At 46.0% G+C, this 22,611-nt stretch overlaps 1 protein-coding gene across 1 annotated transcript; it reads left to right on the plus strand.

Moving 5' to 3' along the window:
• The first annotated feature begins 18,236 nt into the window (after positions 1–18,236).
• Positions 18,237–22,155, plus strand: LOC125757848 (uncharacterized). Its single transcript, XM_049414057.1, has 2 exons — positions 18,237–18,917; positions 21,914–22,155. Exons 1-2 carry the CDS (start codon positions 18,281–18,283, stop codon positions 22,153–22,155), a joined length of 879 nt encoding a protein of 292 aa, XP_049270014.1. The 5' UTR covers positions 18,237–18,280.
• Positions 22,156–22,611: the final 456 nt, after the last annotated feature.

A 22,611-nucleotide genomic window follows, 5' to 3' on the forward strand; every position in this document is an offset into this window, starting at 1 on the left:
TGTAGCTGCTAAGGTCGGGATACATCCCACGACATCGTATTTGGTAGCCCGATGCCATGTGACTCTGATTCTGATAATAAAGATCTACCAGCGCGAATACGTTGATAAAAAAAAAGAAGAATGTCTCTTACGATATTTCGGATGATTGAACAGCCAGAACAATCGGATTCATTGTTCACTTACTTGTAGATATTACATTAAGTAATTATTTGAAAAACATAGGCTACCAGAGCCCACTTTTTAGAGTTGCGAAGTGGGCTTCTTGGTAAGTGATGACGAATTTTGATTGCAGCGCGAACTTGGCACAGAGACACGACAAGCGCTAAGTGTGTCGTCTTCCTTCTCGTGTCCCTGTGCCAAGTTCGCGCTGCAACTAAAATTCGTCCCCACTTTCAGAGCAAGGAATCTTTGGACTACGGTCGTACCCGTCGAAGTCTTGTAAAGCGATGCGGATATTTTTGCTGTTCCTGTGATCAACAGACCACAGCGATCAACTGTGTGCCTAACACGTGTTCCGCACTCACGGTACCTCCCTCTATATCTGTTTATTCGTTTTTTCATCCCTTAATTTCCTTACCCACCGTAATGTAGCAAGCTTCTGTATGTGTGTGCACGCGGCGTGTGTTAGACTGTGTTTGTGTGTGTGCGTGTGTGTGTGCGTGCCAGTGAGCGAAACCATGGCGGTAGGACAAGCAAGAACATCCTAAATTGGGAAAGACCGATGAAGGCTAAAAGAGGGCGCCCGCATGGACGAGTCATTGCACTTTCAACTGGAACATAAGAATACACTCAGTGTACACTCAGGACAAGCTTGTGCAGCTCATCAGCGCTCTTTGAGGCTGGCAGCTGCTGTCCATCCTTGTAATAATATCTGGGGTTTAGCGTCCTAAAACTACGGTATGATTATGAGAGACGCCACAGCGGAGGGCTCCGAAAATTTCGACCGCCTGGGGTTCTTTAACGTGCATCTAAATCTAAGCACACGGGCGCCTCAAACATGTTCGCCTCGATCGAAATTGCAGCCGCCGCGGCAGGGATTCGATCCCGCGACCTTAGGGTCAGCACTCGAGCGCCATAGTCCACCCTTATAAATGCGGCAGCTGTACACAAATAACAAAATGCATATCGCCTACATTTCATAGAGAATAATTCATTGTCTCCAGGTTCAAATCTGCTAACGCCTAACTTCGGCGTAAGACCGCTCTGATATCTGGAGGAAAGATTCAAAACTGTTTTTCAGAAGCAGGTAGAAACTGATACTGTACTAGCTAAGTATTTCCTAAAAATTGATTACACTCATTGTTTTCTTGGATAATTTCAGTAAATGATTTAATATGAAGTGGGCTTTAACATACACCTACGACTCAGCCGAATTCAGAAACTCCGTAGTTTGGTGGTCCATAAAATATTCGCCAGAAAATGTTCGGTCCAGAAAATATTCGTCCAGAAATATTACAGTGAGCACTTGCGCTCAACGTGGTTCATTTGTCTTATTTATGTGTTGTTCTTTTTTTTTCATTTGTTTAGGCACGCACTGCCTGCGACAAAGTAGATGGGCGGTGTTCAGTGAGTGAACGTTTGTGCTCTTTTATAGTGGTGTTGATAGACCTTTCGCTCTGTCCAATGTAAGTTTTGCCACAAGACAGGTATTTGATACACAATTCCCACGTCACATTCAACAAATTTAGACACATGGTTCACCCCACATCCTGCAGCCAGTGCGCCAGTGCCTAGGCGTTTGGTTATTTTTGCGCATAGACCAGATAGCTTTCTGTGCGGGGAGAACACGGTCTAGGCGCAAAAATAACTAAACGGTTATGCACTGGCTGCAGGATGTGCAAGAGTATGAATCTTCTGCATCCGGGTCTGCATGAAGCAATGATTCGACCATTTACACATACAAGCGCCGGTAAACGTGCTCCACAATTCTCTGAAGCGTCAAACGGGCATAAAATATTACGTCTTCATAAGTTTAGCACTGTACGGAGGCGGTGACCACACAAGTGCAAAGCACTGCTTAGATTTTTGAATACTACAAAGAATGGTCTCACTCTGGCGAGAGCGTACGAAACCTAAGAGCAACCATATAAACAATATTATTGTACGTGGGCTGAGACGCATGTCTGAATATCACCGAGTTTTTAGGACACGCATGTGAACGCAATCTTTAAATATTTGCACCCTGAAACTTTTCCGCCCCTTCCTCTCTCTTTTCTTGCGCAATGGCGTGGAATAATCTTGGTAGTGTTCCTGTTTCTCAGCCCCATTTCGGGCACGGAAGCTAGGCCGCATGTCTTCCTATGGCTGCAGACAAGGCATGCTACGCTAGACATGATGAGCAAATGCTGCTCCTGTTTCCTCCATTTCATTTAATTTCTATTTAGCTTACAGCCGCCGTTTCGGCTAGAGCGGCATCTAAGAATGAAAATGAAATAACACAACCCAAGTTCGCGAGATTGTACGAACCTAATGAAAGGTTAAGGCCCTCCTGCGAAGGGAAGAGGAACTCAAGAACGCGTTCACTGTGCGAGAAATGGGCTTCTGCTGTTTATTCTTGCGTTAATGAAACGAGCAGCGTCTCTAAAGTGAGGTGTTTAGCTGCAGCCACGAGGGAAAGATCCAACGATGCGCGCAGACTACTTGCTTGACTTGTTAGACACGTCCTATTATGTAATGAACCCACCCCTCCTTTGTACATACATTTAGCCATTTAGAAGTTTTCCATGCTGTATCATTGAGGCGGGGCATTCTCTTCGTAGGGGAACTTGAGCTGTTTTTATCATAGTCTAAGGCAGAAACTTTCTTTTGACTGCTGTGGCGCTTTATGCCTGTGTTGTGGGCGGGCAGGCGTTATGCTGGAGTGCATATCTGAAATATTCTTCTCGCTAAACTTGTTGGCTGCTTGATGTTTCTAGAAGTGTGCAAGAACTTTCCGGATGACTAAGCATGGCGTACAACAGGCGTTAGAATGCGCAGGAAGATTCGCAATATAACTGTTACCTAAGCGTGTAATGGCAGGCCAGCAGACAAACGCTTTATATTCACTTTGTGTGCACCGCAATCAGGAACTGTAGAGGGAGGCGTGAAGGAGTTAGAGTGGCAAGTGGCACAAACCATACAACTGCAAAAAATCTGACATTTTGGTTCATATAACAGAAGAATCAGAAACGTAATAAAAACTAAAATATATTACAGAAATTTCATAAAGTGCGATGGCATCAATAACGAACATCAAGAAAAACAACTTTATCGGTCTTGACATATTTTTAGGGAAGAGGAAAAAATGAACTCAGCATCATTTAGGGTAGCGTCATGGTCAGGGAGGCATTAGCGTTCGCACTTTGCACTTTGATTACTTAATTAAAAAAAGCCTATATTAAGCCTAAGTATTCTATTATCTTTCGTCCAATAACTCGACGAAGTAAAATCTACATCGGTTTCGCGATGTATTCGTGGGCATTAATGGCATCCTGATCGCAGACGCGTGATGACGAAATATATTGCCTTGTTTCAGTCACCTAATTGCTAGCACCTCGCCACTTCATTGACATCTTATTTGAGAAATACTTTGGAATGTAATGCCTTTTCTACGCATACATAATTGTGTAGAACCATTCTGAGCTCGCAAGCGTGACGTCCTTTTAAGAATAACACCCGTCGTATGTGTCTTGACTACCACCACCGCAATTATGCATGCGAGCTGTTTATGCAGACATGTTCACTAAACTATCTGATATACTGTACGGATAAGGCGATTTACTTGTGAGAACTTCTAGGGCACACCACATGCACAGAATCGGACTACAGTGGTTAGCTTATTGATTTATTTAACTAACATCATTTGCTCACCAGTTCCACAGTACATTTGTTCGGCACCATTCTTTCTAATTTTGTCTCTGCTGTCCAATCTACCTTTCTTTGTCCCCATCATTTCGTGCTAAAGGCTAGGAAACCACACACACACACACACACACACACACACACACACACACACACACACACACACACACACACACACACACACACACACACACACACACACACACACACACACACACACACACACACACACACACACACACACACACACACACACACACACACACACACACACACACACACACACACACACACACACACACACCACACACACACACACACACACACACACACACACACACACACACACACACACACACACACACACACACACACACACACACACACACACACACACACACACACACACACACACACACACACACACACACACATATGTATATATTGCCACGTGGTCGTGACGTCGACAAAGAGAGCAGTCGGCGTTTTCAAGATGCCACTGTTTATTTGGCCGAACTTGTGGCCGGGAAAAGAGAACTCGAAATACAGCAATATACGCTGTACACTGATAGCGGCGAACAGGACCTCTTCCGTCAATAAAATTGACAAGCGGTAAAGCGCGTCGGCTTTTATACAGGCGCTATCGAACTTTCCAGCGATATCGCTGGTGGCGGCGTTATCTTTCGACAAAGCTGGAACATTCACGGGCGGCGCGCAATCTTAGCGGAACGTTCTAAAACAATCGCGAAGCTTCTCACACATCGCGGCGCGGCCTCCGCAGCGCGTTGCCCACAGTCTTTGGGGGTGAAGCTTCAACTCATGAAAAATAAGACTCGCGGCAGTATATATATATATATATATATATATATATATGTGTGTGTGTGTGTGTGTGTGTGTGTGTGTGTGTGTGTGTGTGTGTGTGTGTGTGTGTGTGTGTGTGTGCGCGCGTGTGTGTGTGTTGAGTACAGGGTGAAGAAACGTTGTCTCGCTACCTGTCAGCCAAAAGTGCATAATCATCTTCTCATGACAATGTGCAGCCTTATCTGAGCAGAATGCAAGTTGGTAATCGACTACCTCATTAGAACTGCGCAAGAAACACTTGCGCTGGGTGTATCTTTCTCTCGGTGGTCTTTGACTTTTGTGTTGCGAAATTGTACTGAAGGAAAATGCGACAGCTCCGATGCACGTCTCCTGACAAAAAAGATTACAGGCAGGAGGTGATACTGCTCTAGTAGTGAGGTACACGACGAATCCCCAGCACACAGTAAGAGACAGGACAACAGCGTGAAGAAACTATTTTAAGGGCAAATGAAAGAATTAATAGAAAAACGATTTCAAGGAGAATATACTGATCACGCTGCGTGAACAACTTTGCAAAACTTGTAGTTAGCGTGCCCTCGAAGCGATAAAAGAAAGGAAGTACTAGACGAAAGCAGGTGGAGTAATAATGAGCGTTAAGGAAAGGCACACTTTTAGGTCGCGGTAAGCAGAAAGAAGATAAAACAACAGTACCACTTGTTTAGGAACCAGAAAAAAGTACACAAATGCAAAATCACCCTTACGGCGCTCTAAACGTTAAAAAAATAGGCTAAATAAAGGTAAGGTTCAGAAAGTTTCCATGAAGGCGCTACTGTAAACTCGTAACGCTCTGTGCTGGCTAATTAGGCCGACACTGCCTAATTAAACCCTGGGGGAAACGAGTCATTTCGACGTCGTCACCTTGTAGTGCAGCAAGGCAAGCAGAAGTGTTTCGGGAACTAAAACAGCAAGATTTTCGTGAGCCATAATGAAAAAGATAGCGGCGAAAAGAAGAAAAGAACGGAGGAGAAAAATTAAGGCAGATAAGCTGATTGTACACTTTAGCAATGTCGCTGGCACATGCGTTGGGAGAGGCTGTTGTAGGGAGTGCGAAAGAAGATATGAATCGATATCGTTCATCCACACCGTGAAGGGTACCGTGTGTTTATGTATGTACGTGCGCTGTAGCATACGAGTTTATTATCATTCGTGCAGTGTCGCAAAACTCTCATAGATTTGTCGAATGATGATCAACGAGGGAAGACACGTTAAGGCATTTGCTACGCTAAAATGTGATGGTCGAGTCTGGCAGTAGTTTGCGTGACGTTGTTTCTCCTGGCGAGAAATGTTACACTGCATTTGTTAATATTCTCGTCACATCTGTACTCATCACTACGCGTATAAGCCAGCCAATTTTATGTGACACGAGATAGGCAAGGTTACTTCAAACCCTAGATTAACATAAAAACGTTCCAGGACACCGCGAAAGAGCTGTCGGAACTACAGTTGTAAAGACGAACAGAGGATTCATATGAGAAGGTTTTAGCTCATCAGATTATTCAAATGACTAGAAGTAAAAAGGCGCACTATATTTACAATTACATCTTTTAGATTCATGAAGACTGCCCTTGAGAATGAGATCTTGAGCCCGCTCTAAGTACTGTCAGAGAACATCGACCTGTATCATCAGAGTTGCTTTAGCGGTGGTACCCTCAAATCATTACAATAAGTATTCCATTGGTCGCGCGTGAGATCGGGCCGTGAGTCTGAGTGAGTTCGCGTGAGTAATATGTGATGTATCTTAGTCCGAGTGAGCCCTAAGCGCAAAATATATTTATTAAGTGAGTCTGGGTGAGCTCCACTTTTATGCCAACCTATGATCCTATCTATTCAAATTCAGCATTGCTATCCGCGAAATGTCGGCTGACGTTTATACTTTGCACATTGCGCACATTGCACGTATAATCACGTATAATTACACAATGAACTAGCGTTCGTATGCCAGCTCCAGATCGATTGATCAGAGGCTTGAGCTACGAAAGGTGATGGGTGAAGGGTGAAAAGTGCGTCAGCTCCCCATTAGATCGCAACCACTCATAACTTTGGTGGAAGTACGAGATCAAGAGGCGGCACGTAGAGAACCGATTATGTGAGATATTTGTGTTGAGGAGCAATGACAGCATGGTTGAAAAAGCTAATTATACGCTGACGGACTCATGAGTCGACTTACTCAGATTACACAAGTACACTAAAGCTTTTGCCATGAAAAAATCAATTTTAAACCTTGTGCAAAAATAATACGGTGAGGTGCATAAATCCAAATACCTGATAAAAGTTCAACATAGGTAATATTTTGATTAGAACAACGAGGAGAAATAATATTAGACAGCGAGAACAAGTTTAACCTCGTTGAAACAACAGAACTACTGTTGACTGTGCGACGCTTGCCAAGAACCGCTCAAGTGTTTGTGCCGCTGAGGTCACCATGTGAACAGTAATGAACCCCTTACGACCACTTGTATTCGCAATGCCCACGAACTATAGGTGGCGCGCCGTGCTTTTCAAGATGGCGCCAGGAGGAGGGTTAACCCTTTTGTTAGCATAGGAACAGATAGGACGTGCGGACGTACGGCCCGTGCCACTTTCACCGGATGAAGTCATGAGCCGCGCTGAATTGGATATGAGACTAAAATACTTTCCCAAACCATGGAAAGTGCAAAGTACCCGCCACCTAATTATTTGCTGCGGTGTGAAAGGTTATAGTTCAGCTCCGTTACCGTGCATAACGCTTTTTTGCGAAATCCTGTGCGTGCTACATAAAACTGCATGAACTAAAATTGACGTATGAGCTGAACGGCACACCGAGGTAGTACGTACCGAGCCTGCCTGACGGATTTGCCACAGTAGTAGGCCGCCAGCGAGTAGCGTCATCGCTGCAGCACGGGACCGCACGTTTAACGTGGTTATGGTTTGCAAACATAATACGCCGTCGTCATTACTTGCGCAGTCCGGAACGCGGTATTACGTCTTCAACGGAACACGAGCATTTAACATCCCATTCAATAGCGCTTGTGTCACAGCCATGCTGAGACTCTAGCCGTGTGCAATTCACTTCACTCGCATGTTTCAGATTCGATCAGCCCAATCCAAACAAGAATATCGAAAAGAATGCACACGTATGCTTTTCGCAACGTCGAAGAAGTTAGCCGAGAGGCGTGGATTGTGGCCGTGACTGCACGTTCCATCGCTCTAACCATTTCGCTTCGCTGGTCGAGCTCGAGCGTGTTGGCGATGCGGCGCTCCATAATATCCACAATAATTGTGATACATGAAATGCACAAGAGGAACTATGCTTTTATTCTGATCTCGCTCAAGGATATTATACGTTAAATACAATCAAAGTGACTTACGAGCGTGAAAGAACATTAACGCACGAGGGGACGTGAAGTGCAACTCGCTCCTCGTGAGTTCAGCTGATCGTTCATCGTCGCTGCCACAGCTGTCGTCATTACTTGAGCAGTCCGGAACGCGGTATTACGTCTTCAACGGAACACGAGCATTTAACATCCCATTCAGTAGCGCTTGTGTCACAGCCATGCTGAGACTCTAGCCGTGTGCAATTCAACAAACGTACAAAAACAAACTGCGCAGCGCTGGCTATGAAACCAACACCAACACACTGGCGAAGGGCGGTGTGGAAAGCGTTCGCTCCACGAAAGGCGTGGAGCAGACGCGTCCTCGAATGATTGAAACGTCGCTCGCACGATTAGAAACAGCGCTTTGCTGACAAAGGATAGAGGCCCTAATTTATTGTATCGACAACTTGAGATCGCTGAGTTTTACAAGAGCACATCGCGAGCCCGCGCGACCTCCCGCGTACAGTGTTATGGGATTCATGCTCAAGAGGAAACACTGGCCAATGCTATATGCAAGTAAAACAGGGTGAGATTCAACTGAATATGTCAGACGATAACGTTTAACTAACCTACGTGGCTACAGGAAGCCTCGCGAAGCTGATAGTATGCGTACCTGTGCGTACGCTGTGGGCTAGCATTGAAAGCGCGAGTTGCCACGTATTTTCACGAAAACTTCGCGTCTCGCAAGAACGAATCAGATTTCTCATGTCACGGAGGGCCCGGTTTGTTCACTGATTCAGGGAACATGCAAAGTCGTAGTGTTCCTTCCTTGCCAATGCGTTAATACTGAGGTTAGCACAGCCGAACAAGGGAGCGACTGCGTAGTGCTGCCATTTTATCGTCTACTAACCCTCCTCGAGAGGACGCTCCTGAATTCCGCTTGGTGGCGCGACAGTCTATGGGCATTGCGAATAACTTAGTGCAACTCTTTTGATGCAAATTACAATTCCCGTTTTGTTTCAACCTTTCCATGGCAACCCAGCAGATTTGCTCCAATGTACTGATTGGTTGAGCCTCCTCATCCGCCCCGCCACGGTGGTCTAGTGGTTATGGCGCTCGATTGCTGACCCAAAGGTCGCGGGATCGAATCCCGGCCACGGAGGCTGCATTTTCGATGGAGGCGAAAATGTTTGCGGCCCGTGTACTTAGATTTAGGTGCACGTTAAAGAACCCGAGGTGGTCGAAATTTCCGGAGCCCTCCACTACGGCGTCTCTCATAATCATATCATGGTTTTGGGACGTTAAACCCCAGGTATTATTATTGAGCCTCCTCATCCAACGCAGTGTAAAAGCTGGGATTTAGCAGTGTCTTTCGATACCTTTTCGTTTCGTACCGTTAGCGTTAAATAAGGTTGCTATATGCAAATCAGCGAATGATGCAGAAGTTTTAGCAAACACTTCTTGAATAGAGATCTGCATGCTGTGTAGGAATTATTTGGCTCTGAGTGAGCAGCCCGAGCTTAACACTTCACGAAACAGCTATCTTCTATTCATAGTTTGTAACTCGCAAAATAATAAACATCATAACTTTGGGTGCAGTTACAATTGGGTGTTACCTGTAAACAATACCGTTATTGGCGCATGACGCATTGTACGGTCATTTTTTAAATCCTTGCACCTGGTTTTTAGAACGATGGTATTTCAACAGGGGTGCAAGCATTACATACATTGCTGGCTACATGACAATTCATATTGCGGAATATTAAGAGCAAGGTGACACTTTCATGCTTAGCTGAGCGATGGGAGGGACTGTTAATCTTCATTGAGCTTAAAATACTATGAAAAAATAAGAACGCGCATTTTTTAAAATGAAATGTAGCATGTCGTACTGATCCCTAACACTAACGTAATGTAGTCCAGTAGGTACCTGATGCGATGCAGCCTACCTCGAAGTTTCGTGTGATTGAGAGTTCCGGGCATCCAAAAATATCCGCAGTTTATTCACGATCCTTTAATTTCTCACGAACTCCACGCAACGACGAGCACTAAAACGTTTCGCGCAACAGCTAACCACGAGAACGTGAAACTGTTGCACATGGTAGCATCTCAGTGCTGTGCACGCTTTGTTGACCAAGCATGTTGGCACAACAAACTGCAAACTAAGTATGTGTGTGCGCGACGGCGCGGGGCCCGGGCCATTTCGTTGTCTTCGTTGTTTTCGTGGCGCGAACATTGACCACTCAGCAATATTTTTTGGTTCGCTGCGTGTCGAGGCAACCAGCAGTCTAACATGCGTGGTTTTGTTCCTAGCCAGATCATTAATTATTGGTGCTTTGATTTCTTTAAAGCCCGCTCAGGTATTCATGTTATTTGAAGAGTACATAGGTGGAACGTTTTCCACAGTATCTGCGTAAACAGCCCGACTGAGTCTTGCACGTTTTACGGCAGCGCTGTTATTGCCGAGGTTTGCCGTGTGTCGTAGACAGAAAGTTATCATCTTCATAAACTGGCACGCGCCATTTCACCGCACAAGCACTGTGTATAGATGGTTAACAATATATGCTGTAACACGCGATGCCGGTGTTTATCACGGGAAGAAAACACTTTCGTGTTAAAAAAGGATTAGAAAAGAGAGCAAGCATAGCCATGCATGGCACAGTATAGCAAGGAGCGGGAAAGAGACGGCTGAGAGGGTAAAAGCCTAGCCAAGCCAGGACTAGCTGGATGCTCACCAGCTCTGCTGTGACCCAGCCTTGAGCCACTTAGTGCAAGCTGTGCTAATTTTTTTAACATAACGCAGAAGAACAATAACTAGAGCAATTATAGTTCACGAAGCTTTTTTTGCAGTCATTTCAAAAAATGTTAACAGCGCATGGAACGATTAGGAAGGGACAAGAGAGCAGAGGTCTCGTGCCTTCGTAATCGTTCTATGCGCTGTTAACATTTGTAAATGAATCCACACCAACTTGCCCAAGCGTAAACCCTTGCAAACATTTGTGGAGGTCTCGTTTTAATGTTATAAATTTGTCACACGAAGAACGACGAGCAGCTCGATACCTGCAACGCGCCGCGGAAGCACAAAAAAGGGCGCCTTAAATGAACGCACAGGTATGCACAGGACAAGCGCGAACTGTCACAGTTACGTCTTTGTGCTTGAGCAACACGCTGCAAGTGTCCACAACGTTTGTTTGTTGGTTGGTTTCTTCCCTCAAGATTATGGCACATACCCACTCTGGGGGATTGGCCAAGACTGCGTGTCGACAATGGAGAATCAGACGCTCTTAGATATTTCTTTTTCTTCTAAACTGCGGCGCGTGCTTCTGTGTCTGCTGCCACGCGGGGGCGTCTGACGCAAGGTGTGCCCGATGTTTTTTTTTTTTTTCGTTCCACATCACGAGTGGGTACAGAAAGGGGCCACTTTGTCGGTGGCGTCTCAAGGGCAGTTTTGAAATTTTAAGAAAATGTAGGAGTGAAGAAAACGACGGAGCATGTTCTAAAAAAATGTGAAGGTATACAATCGGGTTTATGTTTGGTCACTGGCCTACATGAAGGCTTGGGTTTTAGGGACAACGTTAGAAATGTAAACAGATCGACGATAGAAATAAGTAACAGACGAGTGGAGGTTTGGTGGTGAAAAAGTAGGCAGAAAGCAAAAAAAAAACGCACTAAAACTATAGTTTCTGCGGTAAGGCGCAGAAAGTTAGGCTGCGTATCTATATGGTTTCTTTTGTAAGAACGTAACGTTGAGATAGGCAAGATTAGGCCGACGTTTGGCAGCAATAATAATAATAATAATAATAATAATAATAATAATAATAATAATAATAATAATAATAATAATAATAATAATAATAATAATAATAATAATAATAACAGTATCAATTTTATTGTTGTAGTATGGTTATCATTATTATTATAAAATATTGAGCACAGGTCACCGCTCCGTTATAATGGGGACGCACTTAGCATCCATCGATGCACTGTCATCGAGAAAACTCGCATGGTCCCTTATGCATTGGCCTAAGATGACTTGATGGCGAAAACCATCTTCGCTTTCTTTTTCTCCTGAGTAAATTGTGTTGGCCTCCACAATCTCGAAATATTTCCGCACCTAGCGTGATTTTGCACTGCCTCCGAGATCAGAGGCGTTGCAAGATATCTGCGCCTCGTGTGCCTCCGGGATCGGCCCATCTATGACCAATCACAATGTCTTGTGATGCGATCATCGTTTGACGTCACATTATGTGATGTCACAGTGACGTCCCGTTGAGGCCATAAGGTGACGTCGTTATACGACGATGAGTTTTCGCATCACTCGCGTTGACGCCGACGGTCACTTACGTGTTTGATGAGACATCTAAGGCTTTCGCCTTAATAAACGGAACCGACCGCCGTCGCGAAATTTCAATGCTCCTCCACACAGCCAACGAATGCGATACAACGGAGAGGGGGAAAAAAGCCATGCATGCGAAAAAACATCAGTGTTATCAGAGGGATGTGTGACGCATTGTCTTTCCTACCTGCCCTAGGCTGGTGACACGTGAAGTAAAACAGTTGAATTCTTTCTCAGAGAAAGATTTCGTTTTTCGATCTATTTAGGCATATCACCCTCGGATATGTCACATAGATCGTGTACACTTCCCTCTGAGCGATGACGAGCGAAGCTGAAAATTACCCTACGCCTGGTAAGAAAATCCTATTACCGCCCTGCTACCCCGCACTGCCAGAAATATTCCGAAAATACCCTACAAATAAGATAATTACCCTATGGTTGGCAACACTGCTACGCCCAAGCCGAAAAGTTCCAGTACCGCCTGCTCTCTACTGGGGACAGAAAAGACCAGTAAAATGTTAAAATGGCAGTACCAGATGCAATGAGAATAATTAATAAGTAGGTGGCATGTTGAAGCTTGCCGAAGGGCGGAATTTAAACGACAAGATATTTAAGCGTAAGCAGATGCATTTTACGAAGGGTAACATTGATTGTGCGAAGGGAGGGTGCTTGGCGTCAATCTGGGAGCCTCTCGGCACCTTCCTGGGTGGAGCCACCTGGCTGAGCTAGCGGGACCTCCAGTCGCGTTCAGCTTCTGCCACTTTTGGACCACACTAAAGTTCTCACTCACTCACTCACTCACTCACTCACTCACTCACTCACTCACTCACTCACTCACTCACTCACTCACTCACTCACTCACTCACTCACTCACTCACTCACTCACTCACTCACTCACTCACTCACTCACTCACTCACTCACTCACTCACTCACTCACTCACTCACTCACTCACTCACTCACTTTCGTCGAGATTGCTTATGTGCGTAAAAATACAGAAGCTGACGCCACTCCGCTTGGTCTTTCAGTAAACTTGACCATGTCACAAGAACTATAAAAGAAAACAGGTAAATAGCCGGTACAACATCATCCAAAAAGTGCAAGAACTAAGGTGAAATTATCTGGTCCCTCTGTATTATTAAAAAAAACTTCAAAAACAAAACAAGACGTAGAAACAAGCCTACCTACAGACACATTTATAAAATGATCACAGAAATTGTGGTGTAGCCACGGGTCTTCTGTTCTATATATTCCGATACTGATTTTAGCTGCAGCCGAAAAATGAAAAATGATTGGCGATCGTAGGACATGTATGTTGACATATAAAGACGCGGTTGCAGCAGCGATGTTCTAGGAAGCGTCATTACTAGGGGTGTGCGAATAGTGAATTTTGGAACCGAATCGAATACGAATCGAATAGTGACGACACCGAATCGAATACGAATACTAATCGAATACTTTTCGAATAGTTTTCGAATAGTAAGACAACCATTCTCAAAACGGTCCTAGAACTCCGCAGCGTTTTTTTTCTTTGTTTGAAAGAAATATTCACGAACTTTCACCAAAGAGCGTTGCGCTTACTTTTAACTGACTCAAAATACCACAGCTATGAAACCTGAGGTAAGCTCGTATACAGCAGCGACCAGGGCCTTCGAAATATTTCTAACTGTATGTTGAAATAAAGCAGTGACGGCAGATACTTTGTCGCCTGCTTTTAAATAAAACTGAGACATAAAATCTAAACAATTTTGAACCGAAGACTACGCATACAGCTAAGGCAGTAATGAAACACATAAACCTGCCATCGCAACCTGGTCCCCGGCACTGAAGGCATGTAGACATCGGTGTTGAAAGCTGTATCTGCAAGAACAATTTACGCAAACACAACCCTTGCATCTATTGCTATTCATGAAGCTGAATGCAGGTGCACCTTCAGTTCTTACGAGATGACGACAGGAACTGATTAATGCGATGCAGAGGCAGCAGAGTAAAAACTGAGCGAGTATGGAGCTTTCATGAAAAAAACACCTTCATCCGGTAATCAATATAGCGTCGGTAGTTTCGTAAAAGCTTGGGCTGCATGCATACTGGTAATTTAGTGATTAAAAGAAGAAAAATGGCCTTTAACTATTCCAAAGTTTCATTGTTTTGGGGTTCTCCCGTCGGCGCTGATTATTCGAAAACTATTCGAAAAATATTCGGTATTTCGAGTATGTACTATTCGATTCGAGTACCGAATCGAATAGAATGCTATTCGATTCGTTATTCGAAATTTTCGAATATTCGCACACCCCTAGTCATTACCGATGTAATACGGCCTATTCAGGTATTCTGCTTGTCTATAGATACATCTGTCGTCCCTTCAGCAAGCTTTCCATAGATGTTTGTCGAACATGTGTCGTGTTGTTGACGTTTCGAGATATGACGATTATGTACTCTTACCGCAGTGCATATTTCAGGGAGGAATAGAGAGTTTCCGTTTAATGATTAATCACGAAAATCAAATTTTTTATTTCCCGCCTATTTGCAGAATCGACGAGTTGATGTCACCGTGTCCCGTCTTCTTCTCCTCCTCTTAAGAGAAGTTGATTTTCTTTATTATGGGAAGAAATAAAAAAGTTTGTATGCTGACGACTGCCTTGCTACACGATGATCTATGCGCATTTGAGCCAAAGCTTCGTTAAACTCCTTGCCTTTCCCTTTCGTTTGTCTTCCCCCCTCTCTCTTTTGGGAAAAAAGCACTGCGTGCTCCACTTCATTGAGCGTCCAAGTCTAAGTAACAGTTACATAATAAAGCAAATGACTCTAAAAGACAATTAGGCCAAGGAAAGCAATGTGGACTATAATTGTTGTTTAGTAACGATGGCGTAAATGCACGAAAAATGATCCTTTCAGTCAGTAGGTTCCGAACCCACAACCTTGCTGCCTTAGCCGATGGTCTTTTGATAACTGGAACTTTAAAAAAAATTCAAGCCCCCCATTTTTACTAGTGCTTTGCAACATTACTTCAGTTACGCTAACGTTAAAGGGGCCCTGCAACACCTTTCTTAGTTATATTGGAATAGTTTCATTATTGACGTATGACTCTTCACGAGTTATATGCCGCAAAACTTTTTCGAATCCGTCAAGTCTAAGTGGTGTTACCAAATTATAGAGATCACGTTCCGCAGCTTTCTCCCTCAACTCAACGCCGCGAGCGCGCGGAAAGCTAGGCAGCGAGTCGAGAGAGGGAGCGCAGAGGAGCGAGGCTCCGCCCAAGAGCGCCGGCGGAGTTTTTTTCTTCATTTTTTTCTCTCTGACGTCGGGGCGCAACCACGTGGTCTGTGCCGCCACTTCCGGTCGGCTTGCGTCGTTCTCGTCGAGCGGAGCCGATCGCACTGTGTATCGCGCGTGCTTGAAAACTGCGCGTCGGTTTCGTAATGTTGGGTGTGCACCTCGAACGCCGTAGTGTTTTCATCGCTCTGCCAACCATGGAAGCAAACCTGCGCGCTCGTTTGGAACGAATGACAGCTGAGATCGGTTTCGGCCCACACTCCGATACACCGCCTCGTAAGACGGCACTGGCAGACGACCCCGAAGCGCCGCCATTACCAGACGCCAGCATTGTTATCGGAGACACGCTGCGCCCCTGCCTCGGTCGGTCGTGAGAACGTGCCGATGATGCAGTTCTCAGCTGACGAGGCAACACTCGAACGGCTGCCACTCTCAACGGCAACCGGCGATGGTCAAAAGCCAGAAATATTCACGTTTTCGGCACTGCGCATGGCGAAGAAAACGGAACCACGCAACTACGAGCAGACGAGCTGTCGGTGAGACCGGAAGTGCTAATATTAATGTTTGTTCGGTGTTTTTAACGAGATAACAGAATATAAACATACATATTATCTACTTATTGAACTCCACATAACAACGAATGTAGTAATGAGGGTGTTATCGTGATTATAACATCAGCCAATGGTGGAACTGCCGACAATCGCGTCATATTTTGCGGACTAATACATCATTTGTCGAGAGAAGAGGGAGCGATTTTCAACTGACTTTGAGAATTTGTTGTAAATTCCAGGCCGTGCGCATCGCTATAATATTTGGCTCGCGTGTTCTCGGGAGCCTCGACTACCGATCGGCAGCGCTTTTTGAGCATGCTCGAAAAGTGTTGCAGGGCCCCTTTAAGCACGATAAGCCACGCAATGTTGACACATGTATAGTTAAACATGTCGCACGAACCATCCGAGTGAAACTCCTGGAACCAACTAGAGAAAACGTGATGGATGGTATGCTTTCTTTAACACCAGCGGCGTGTCAGCAGTGCTACGCAAACTAACTTTGCAAAACTCGTCGAGCAACATGCATTCCACATTGGTCAATGAGTATACATTTTCAAATGTGTGGAGCTACTAATCTAGCTTTTCCAACAACACCTTTAAAAATCTGTGCGACGTAGTACGTACATATGTCATCTTATGGCAGCAGCTTACGTATGCCAGTTTCTCAAAGAAGTCCATCCAAATTTGCAATCCCTTTGAGCTAGCCGGAACACACGTTCAGCACTAAATGAGTTGGTAGAGTTTTCAATTAGAAAGGTCCATACTGTTTGTCGGGTGAAAACCTCGCACTTACTCCTATGCATTGTGCCTTGGCGTAAGCCGACTCGAAGGGGCGAAAGCCATCTACTTCTTATTTTTGTTCTCATTCGAAGCACCCTCCTTCGAAGGCTTGCCCCGCCACGGTGGTCTAGTGGATATGGCGCTCGACTGCTCACCCGAAGGTCTCCGGATCGAACGCTGCTGGTGTACATGTATTAGTAGCCACAAGAGAGCTTATAACGGGCTCTAAAAATGCCGCTATTTCAGCTTCGCTGTGACTGTGATGCGCTTTCCGCGCAAGCCTGGCGTCTTTTTGATGGAGGCGAAAATGTCTGAGGCCCGTGTACGTGCATCTGAGGCCCGTGTACGTGTTTAACGTGCATTTAGGTGCACGTTAAACAAACCCCGGTGATCAAAATTTCTGGAGCCCTCCCCAACAGCGCCCCTAATAATCATATCGTGCTTTAGGACGTTAAACCCCAGAAAATATTTGTAACAAGACCGCACATAATAAACAGACGATGCTCTTCATGTCGCCATTTCTAACTTCTTCTTTATTCTCCCCAGTCCCTCTTGCTTGAATTCTGTCGTCTTCTTCCTCAACTGCTTCAGCTTGCTTCACTCCCCCCACCCTTGTTTTCATCCCTCCTGGGATGATATTTGAAAACATTAGCTACAGACGCTGATTCGACGGTTCCATTGGGACCTATATACCAGATCGTCTTTAAATGTCTCTGCTGGCTTGCTGTCTTGACAACAGAAAATGGGCCTGTGTGATTCGCACCCGAGTTCGGCAATCCTTTTCTCACCAGCACGAAGTCTCCCACCTCTATTCCTGGGTCCATTGCATTCTGCTTTTGTCGAAGTTCCTTTTCATCCTCTCCCGGTACTTCACTTCGCTCTCTTCAGTTGTTCTCTCTTTTGTCTGGCGGATCATCGCTTCAACTCCTAAGGTCGTGTCAGCTGGCAAATATGTTGGTTTTCCCGTGGCAGCAAACAGCGGTGTGCATCCCAGAGCTGTTGTATAGGACCAGTTATGATGCGCTACTGCAGCTTCGAGGCAGCATTTCCATCTACCTGGGAAGTCCGGATACATACTTAGATACTGTTTGATATCTCGAATAGCTCGCTCCGCTAGCCCATTAGCTGCTGGATGATACGGCTGTTAGGACGCGGCACCAAACGCCGCTCTCTGTGTTGAGACGCACGTGAGCCACGTGCAAATGACGTCATCTGTTAGCCGCTATTTATGGGAACGCGCAATAAACCTTTTGTTCTGTTGCTGAGCGTCTGGCTCCGAGTCACGTCCATTACAGTGGCGACGAAGACAGGCAGCGGACCAGCGCAGGCCCGAACAAGACGCGCAGTGCAATGCCAGTCAGCGGCATCGGGGAGTACCGTCTCGGTACAAGTGCGTCATGGGACGAGTACGTGGAACGACTTGAAATGTACTGCGAAGCCAACAAGCTTTCGAAGGATGAAGAAAAGCGTGCTGTTTTACTCAGCTCCTGTGGAGAAGAAACGTACAGTCTCATCGTGACGCTGGTCAAACCCGAAAGGCCAACTGCTGCAGCCTACGAGAAGATCAAGAAAGCGGTCCGAGAACACATGCATCCGAAGCCGTCAGTGCTGTACGGTAGATTTTTATTTTACAAGCGTAACCAAGCGCAAGGCGAAAGCGTCGCAGATTACGTGACAGCGCTGAGAAGACTGGCTGAAAACTGTGGCTTCGGAGACGACACGCTTCCTATGGACGAGATGATGCGAGATCGTTTCGTCTTCGGCATCAGCAACGAGGCTGTGCAGCAACGCCTACTGGCAGAAAGGGACCTGACATTCACTGTGGCGTACGACATGGCCGTGACAGCGGAAGCAACCCAACGGCAGCAACGAGAAATCAGGACACAGATCCTCAGCGACGCGAACTGCATAGGCGACGCGGCCGTCCACGAAACGCGCCCAAAAGAGCCAGCTGCGTCCAGAGATGGCGTCTGTTACCGCTGCAACGGTGAGCACAGTTCTAAAACTTGCAAATTTCGTTATAAAGCTTGTCACTATTGCAAGAAAAAAGGCCATATCGCTAGAGCTTGTCGCTTCAGAAAAGAATCGCCGTCAAGTCATAATCAAACGGCGGCACAGAAGCGAGGAAAAAATCCGGCACGGAAGCAAAGTCAGGCAAGCAGGCCGTTGCACGAAGTGGAAGAGCTTTACTCTGTTTACGAAGTTCGCGAGTCAGAAAAATTTATTACCACTGTGCTGATCCAAGGGAAAGAGGTGCAGATGGAAGTAGACTCAGGAACGTCTCACTCGCTGGTTAGTCAAGAAACGTGGCGAGCAATTGAAGGACGCGCAGGCAAAATTCCGCTAGTCAGTACCGGAACGCAGCTTGTGACTTGGACGAAAGAGCCACTTGAGATGCTGGGAAAAGCAATAGTCGAAGTGCGTTTCAAAGAAAAATGTGCAAAGTTGCCTTTACTAGTGGTGAACAAGCAAGACAGTAGTCTCCTTGGAAGAAGTTGGTTTAAGGCTTTAGGAATTAAAATTCAAGGAATAAAGAAAATATCTGATGAGTCAGAAATGCTTCAGCGATTTCAAGAGGTCTTTGCGAATGATCTTCCAGGATGCACTCAACAACCAGTGCACATTGATCTAAAAAATGAAGCACAGCCGGTGTTTTTGAAGAGCAGAGCAGTACCGTTTGCCCTTCGAGATGACGTGGCAGCAGAGATAGACAGGCTTGTTAAGCAAGGCGTGTGGGAGCCAGTACAGTCCTCTACATGGGCAACCCCCATCGTAGTCGTGAGAAAGCGAAATGGTTCCGTACGCTTGTGTGGTGATTATCGCAGCACGGTGAACAAGGCCGTTCAAAGTAGCGTCTATCCCTTGCCCACAACTGATGAAATGCTAGCAACGCTAGGACCAAGCAAAATTTTCACGAAGCTGGATTTGGCTCAGGCCTATCAACAGCTTGTGGTGGACGACGCATCAGCTGATGTCCTTACTGTAAACACTATGAAGGGCTTATTTAAAGTGCGCAGACTGCCTTTTGGCATTTCCGTAGCGCCGTGGTTGTTCCAGCGCACCATGGACACGTTGTTGGCAGGAGTATCGGGAGTCAAATGCTATCTCGATGACATCTTAATCTCAGGAGAGACGCCAGAACAGCACGCAGAACGCCTAGAGGCAGTGCTCACCCGGCTACAGAACGCACGTCTGCGGGTGAACAAAGAAAAATGCGAATTCCGCAAGTCGAGCATTGAGTTTTTGGGTCATGTGATTGATGCTACGGGCATTCATCCTTCTACAAGGAAAGTGGACGCGATCCTGAACGCACCGACGCCGTCATCAAAGAAAGAACTGCAATCATTCCTTGGGCTAATTAATTTTTATAGCCGATTCCTAAAAGGAAAAGCAGAAGTCGCGGAACCACTTCACCGCTTGTTGGACAAAGACAGTGCTTGGAGCTGGAATAGACAGCACGACCGAGCCTTTGTTGCGCTGAAGAACTTGTTATCGTCAGAAGCAGTTCTTATTTCGTATGACCCGAAGCAAACAATTGTGCTGTCGTGCGACGCATCACCTGTTGGAATTGGAGCCGTGTTGGCTCACCGGGAACAAGATGGCACAGAAGCCCAATAGCATACGCTTCTAAAACGCTTGGATCGAGCGAGCGAAAGTATGCGCAGATTGACAAGGAGGGCTTAGCCATCGTGTATGGCGTAAAGAAGTTCCACCAATATTTGGCTGGACGTAACTTCATTGTTACAACTGATCACCAGCCTCTGCTGGGATTGTTTAACAGAGAGAAACGCATTCCGGAAGTTGTTTCCCCAAGAATGCTTCGTTGGATTCTTCGTTTGGCTGCATATGACTACACCTTGGAATATCGACCAGGTCACCGCAACAGCAACGCTGACGCATTAAGCCGTCTTCCAGTACCAGGACGCGAAGACGAGACGCAACCACCTGGTGACGTGTTGCTGTTGGACGCTGTGGAGTATCCACCCTTACAAGCGTCTGACATCGCGGAACTCACGAAGAGGGACCATATATTGCCAACTGTGAAGAATTACATTCTCTCTCGTTGGCCAACAAAGTTTGACAACGATCTTGCGGCTTTTGCAACAAGAAAGAATGAGTTATCTCTGCATCGGGATTGCATCCTCTGGGGAAACCGAGTGGTCATACCTCAAGCAGCAAGGAATAATGTTCTTCGTTTGTTGCACGCAAATCATCCTGGCATGACAGCTATGAAAAGTCAAGCAAGATCGCTAATATGGTGGCCGAAAATGGACAAAGAAATCGAGGAGTTTGTGCGTCACTGTGAAAGATGCCAAGTGAACCGTCAAAGCGACCCAAAAGAACCAGTTCACTTCTGGGTTAAGCCAGATCAACCTTGGAGCCGTTTGCACATTGACTTTGCCGGACCAGTACAAGGCGAAGTTTTGCTCGTCGTGGTGGACGCATTCTCCAACTGGGCTGAAGTGAAGATTATGCCTTCCATGAAAACTTCGGCAGTAATCTCAGCTCTACGTGCACTGTTTGCCACTCACGGAGTTCCAGATGTTATCGTTTCCGACAACGGAACCGCATTCACGAGCGAGGAGATGCAAGCGTTTCTCAAGCTTAACGGCATCCGCTCAGTGTTTATAGCACCTTATCACCCTTCTAGTAATGGAAGGGCCGAAAGAATGGTGAGGGAAGTAAAAGAAGCGTTGAAGAAACAGTCGGGAAACGACACCCAGTGCAAGATATCCCGCTTCTTATATAAACAACATACCACCCCACATTCAGAGACTGGAAAGAGCCCGGCGGAGATGATGATGGGCAGAAAATTACGCTCAGCATTAGACAAGCTGCACCCAGTCCGTCAGCACTCCACCTCTGACATCACTGTGAAAGGATTTGGTGTAGGAGATTCGGTCTACGCCCGATGCTTCGCTGCGGGACCGCGATGGAAGTTAGCTGAAGTAATCAAAGTGAAGGGTCCTGTCTCCTATCTAGTTCGAATGGCAAATGGAGACGTGCACCATAGGCATCGCAACCAACTGAGGCGCGCATGGCCGACGGAGAAGCCTTCAGAGCCACTACCTGACTACCACTTCCGGCTTCCTCCGGTACAATCACCTGTCGACGTGGAGCCTGGCATCACCAGCCCAAGTCCTCTCTACACGCCCGAGGGACCCGAGCTGAGAAGATCTACACGAACTCGTAGACCGGTCGTTCGTTTTGGCTCCAGTGTTTAGAGAAATTGTGTATATATTTAAACTTAAAAGGGAGGAATGTTAGGACGCGGCACCAAACGCCGCTCTCTGTGTTGAGACGCACGTGAGCCACGTGCAAATGACGTCATCTGTTAGCCGCTATTTATGGGAACGCGCAATAAACCTTTTGTTCTGTTGCTGAGCGTCTGGCTCCGAGTCACGTCCATTACAACGGCGCAGTAAACCTGAGCGTAACTCCTCGCCGCTTTGCCCATTCATTGAGTTGGTGACTCCGGAAGGCTGGTCCATTGTCTGTTACCAGTACCTTCACGTCCTCAAACATCTTGCGGTTTAGAAAGGAGATCACACTGTTGGTGTCCTGCTTTCCAGCTTTTCCTGCCACCATCCTTGTGCACTCATCGACGCACAACAGGATGGCTCGAGTTTTTTTCACACTCTCAGATTTTTTTCGAAGTTGCGCGAAGTCCATGTAAATCA

This window comes from Rhipicephalus sanguineus, chromosome 3, assembly GCF_013339695.2.
Source record: "Rhipicephalus sanguineus isolate Rsan-2018 chromosome 3, BIME_Rsan_1.4, whole genome shotgun sequence".
Taxonomy (NCBI): domain Eukaryota; kingdom Metazoa; phylum Arthropoda; class Arachnida; order Ixodida; family Ixodidae; genus Rhipicephalus; species Rhipicephalus sanguineus.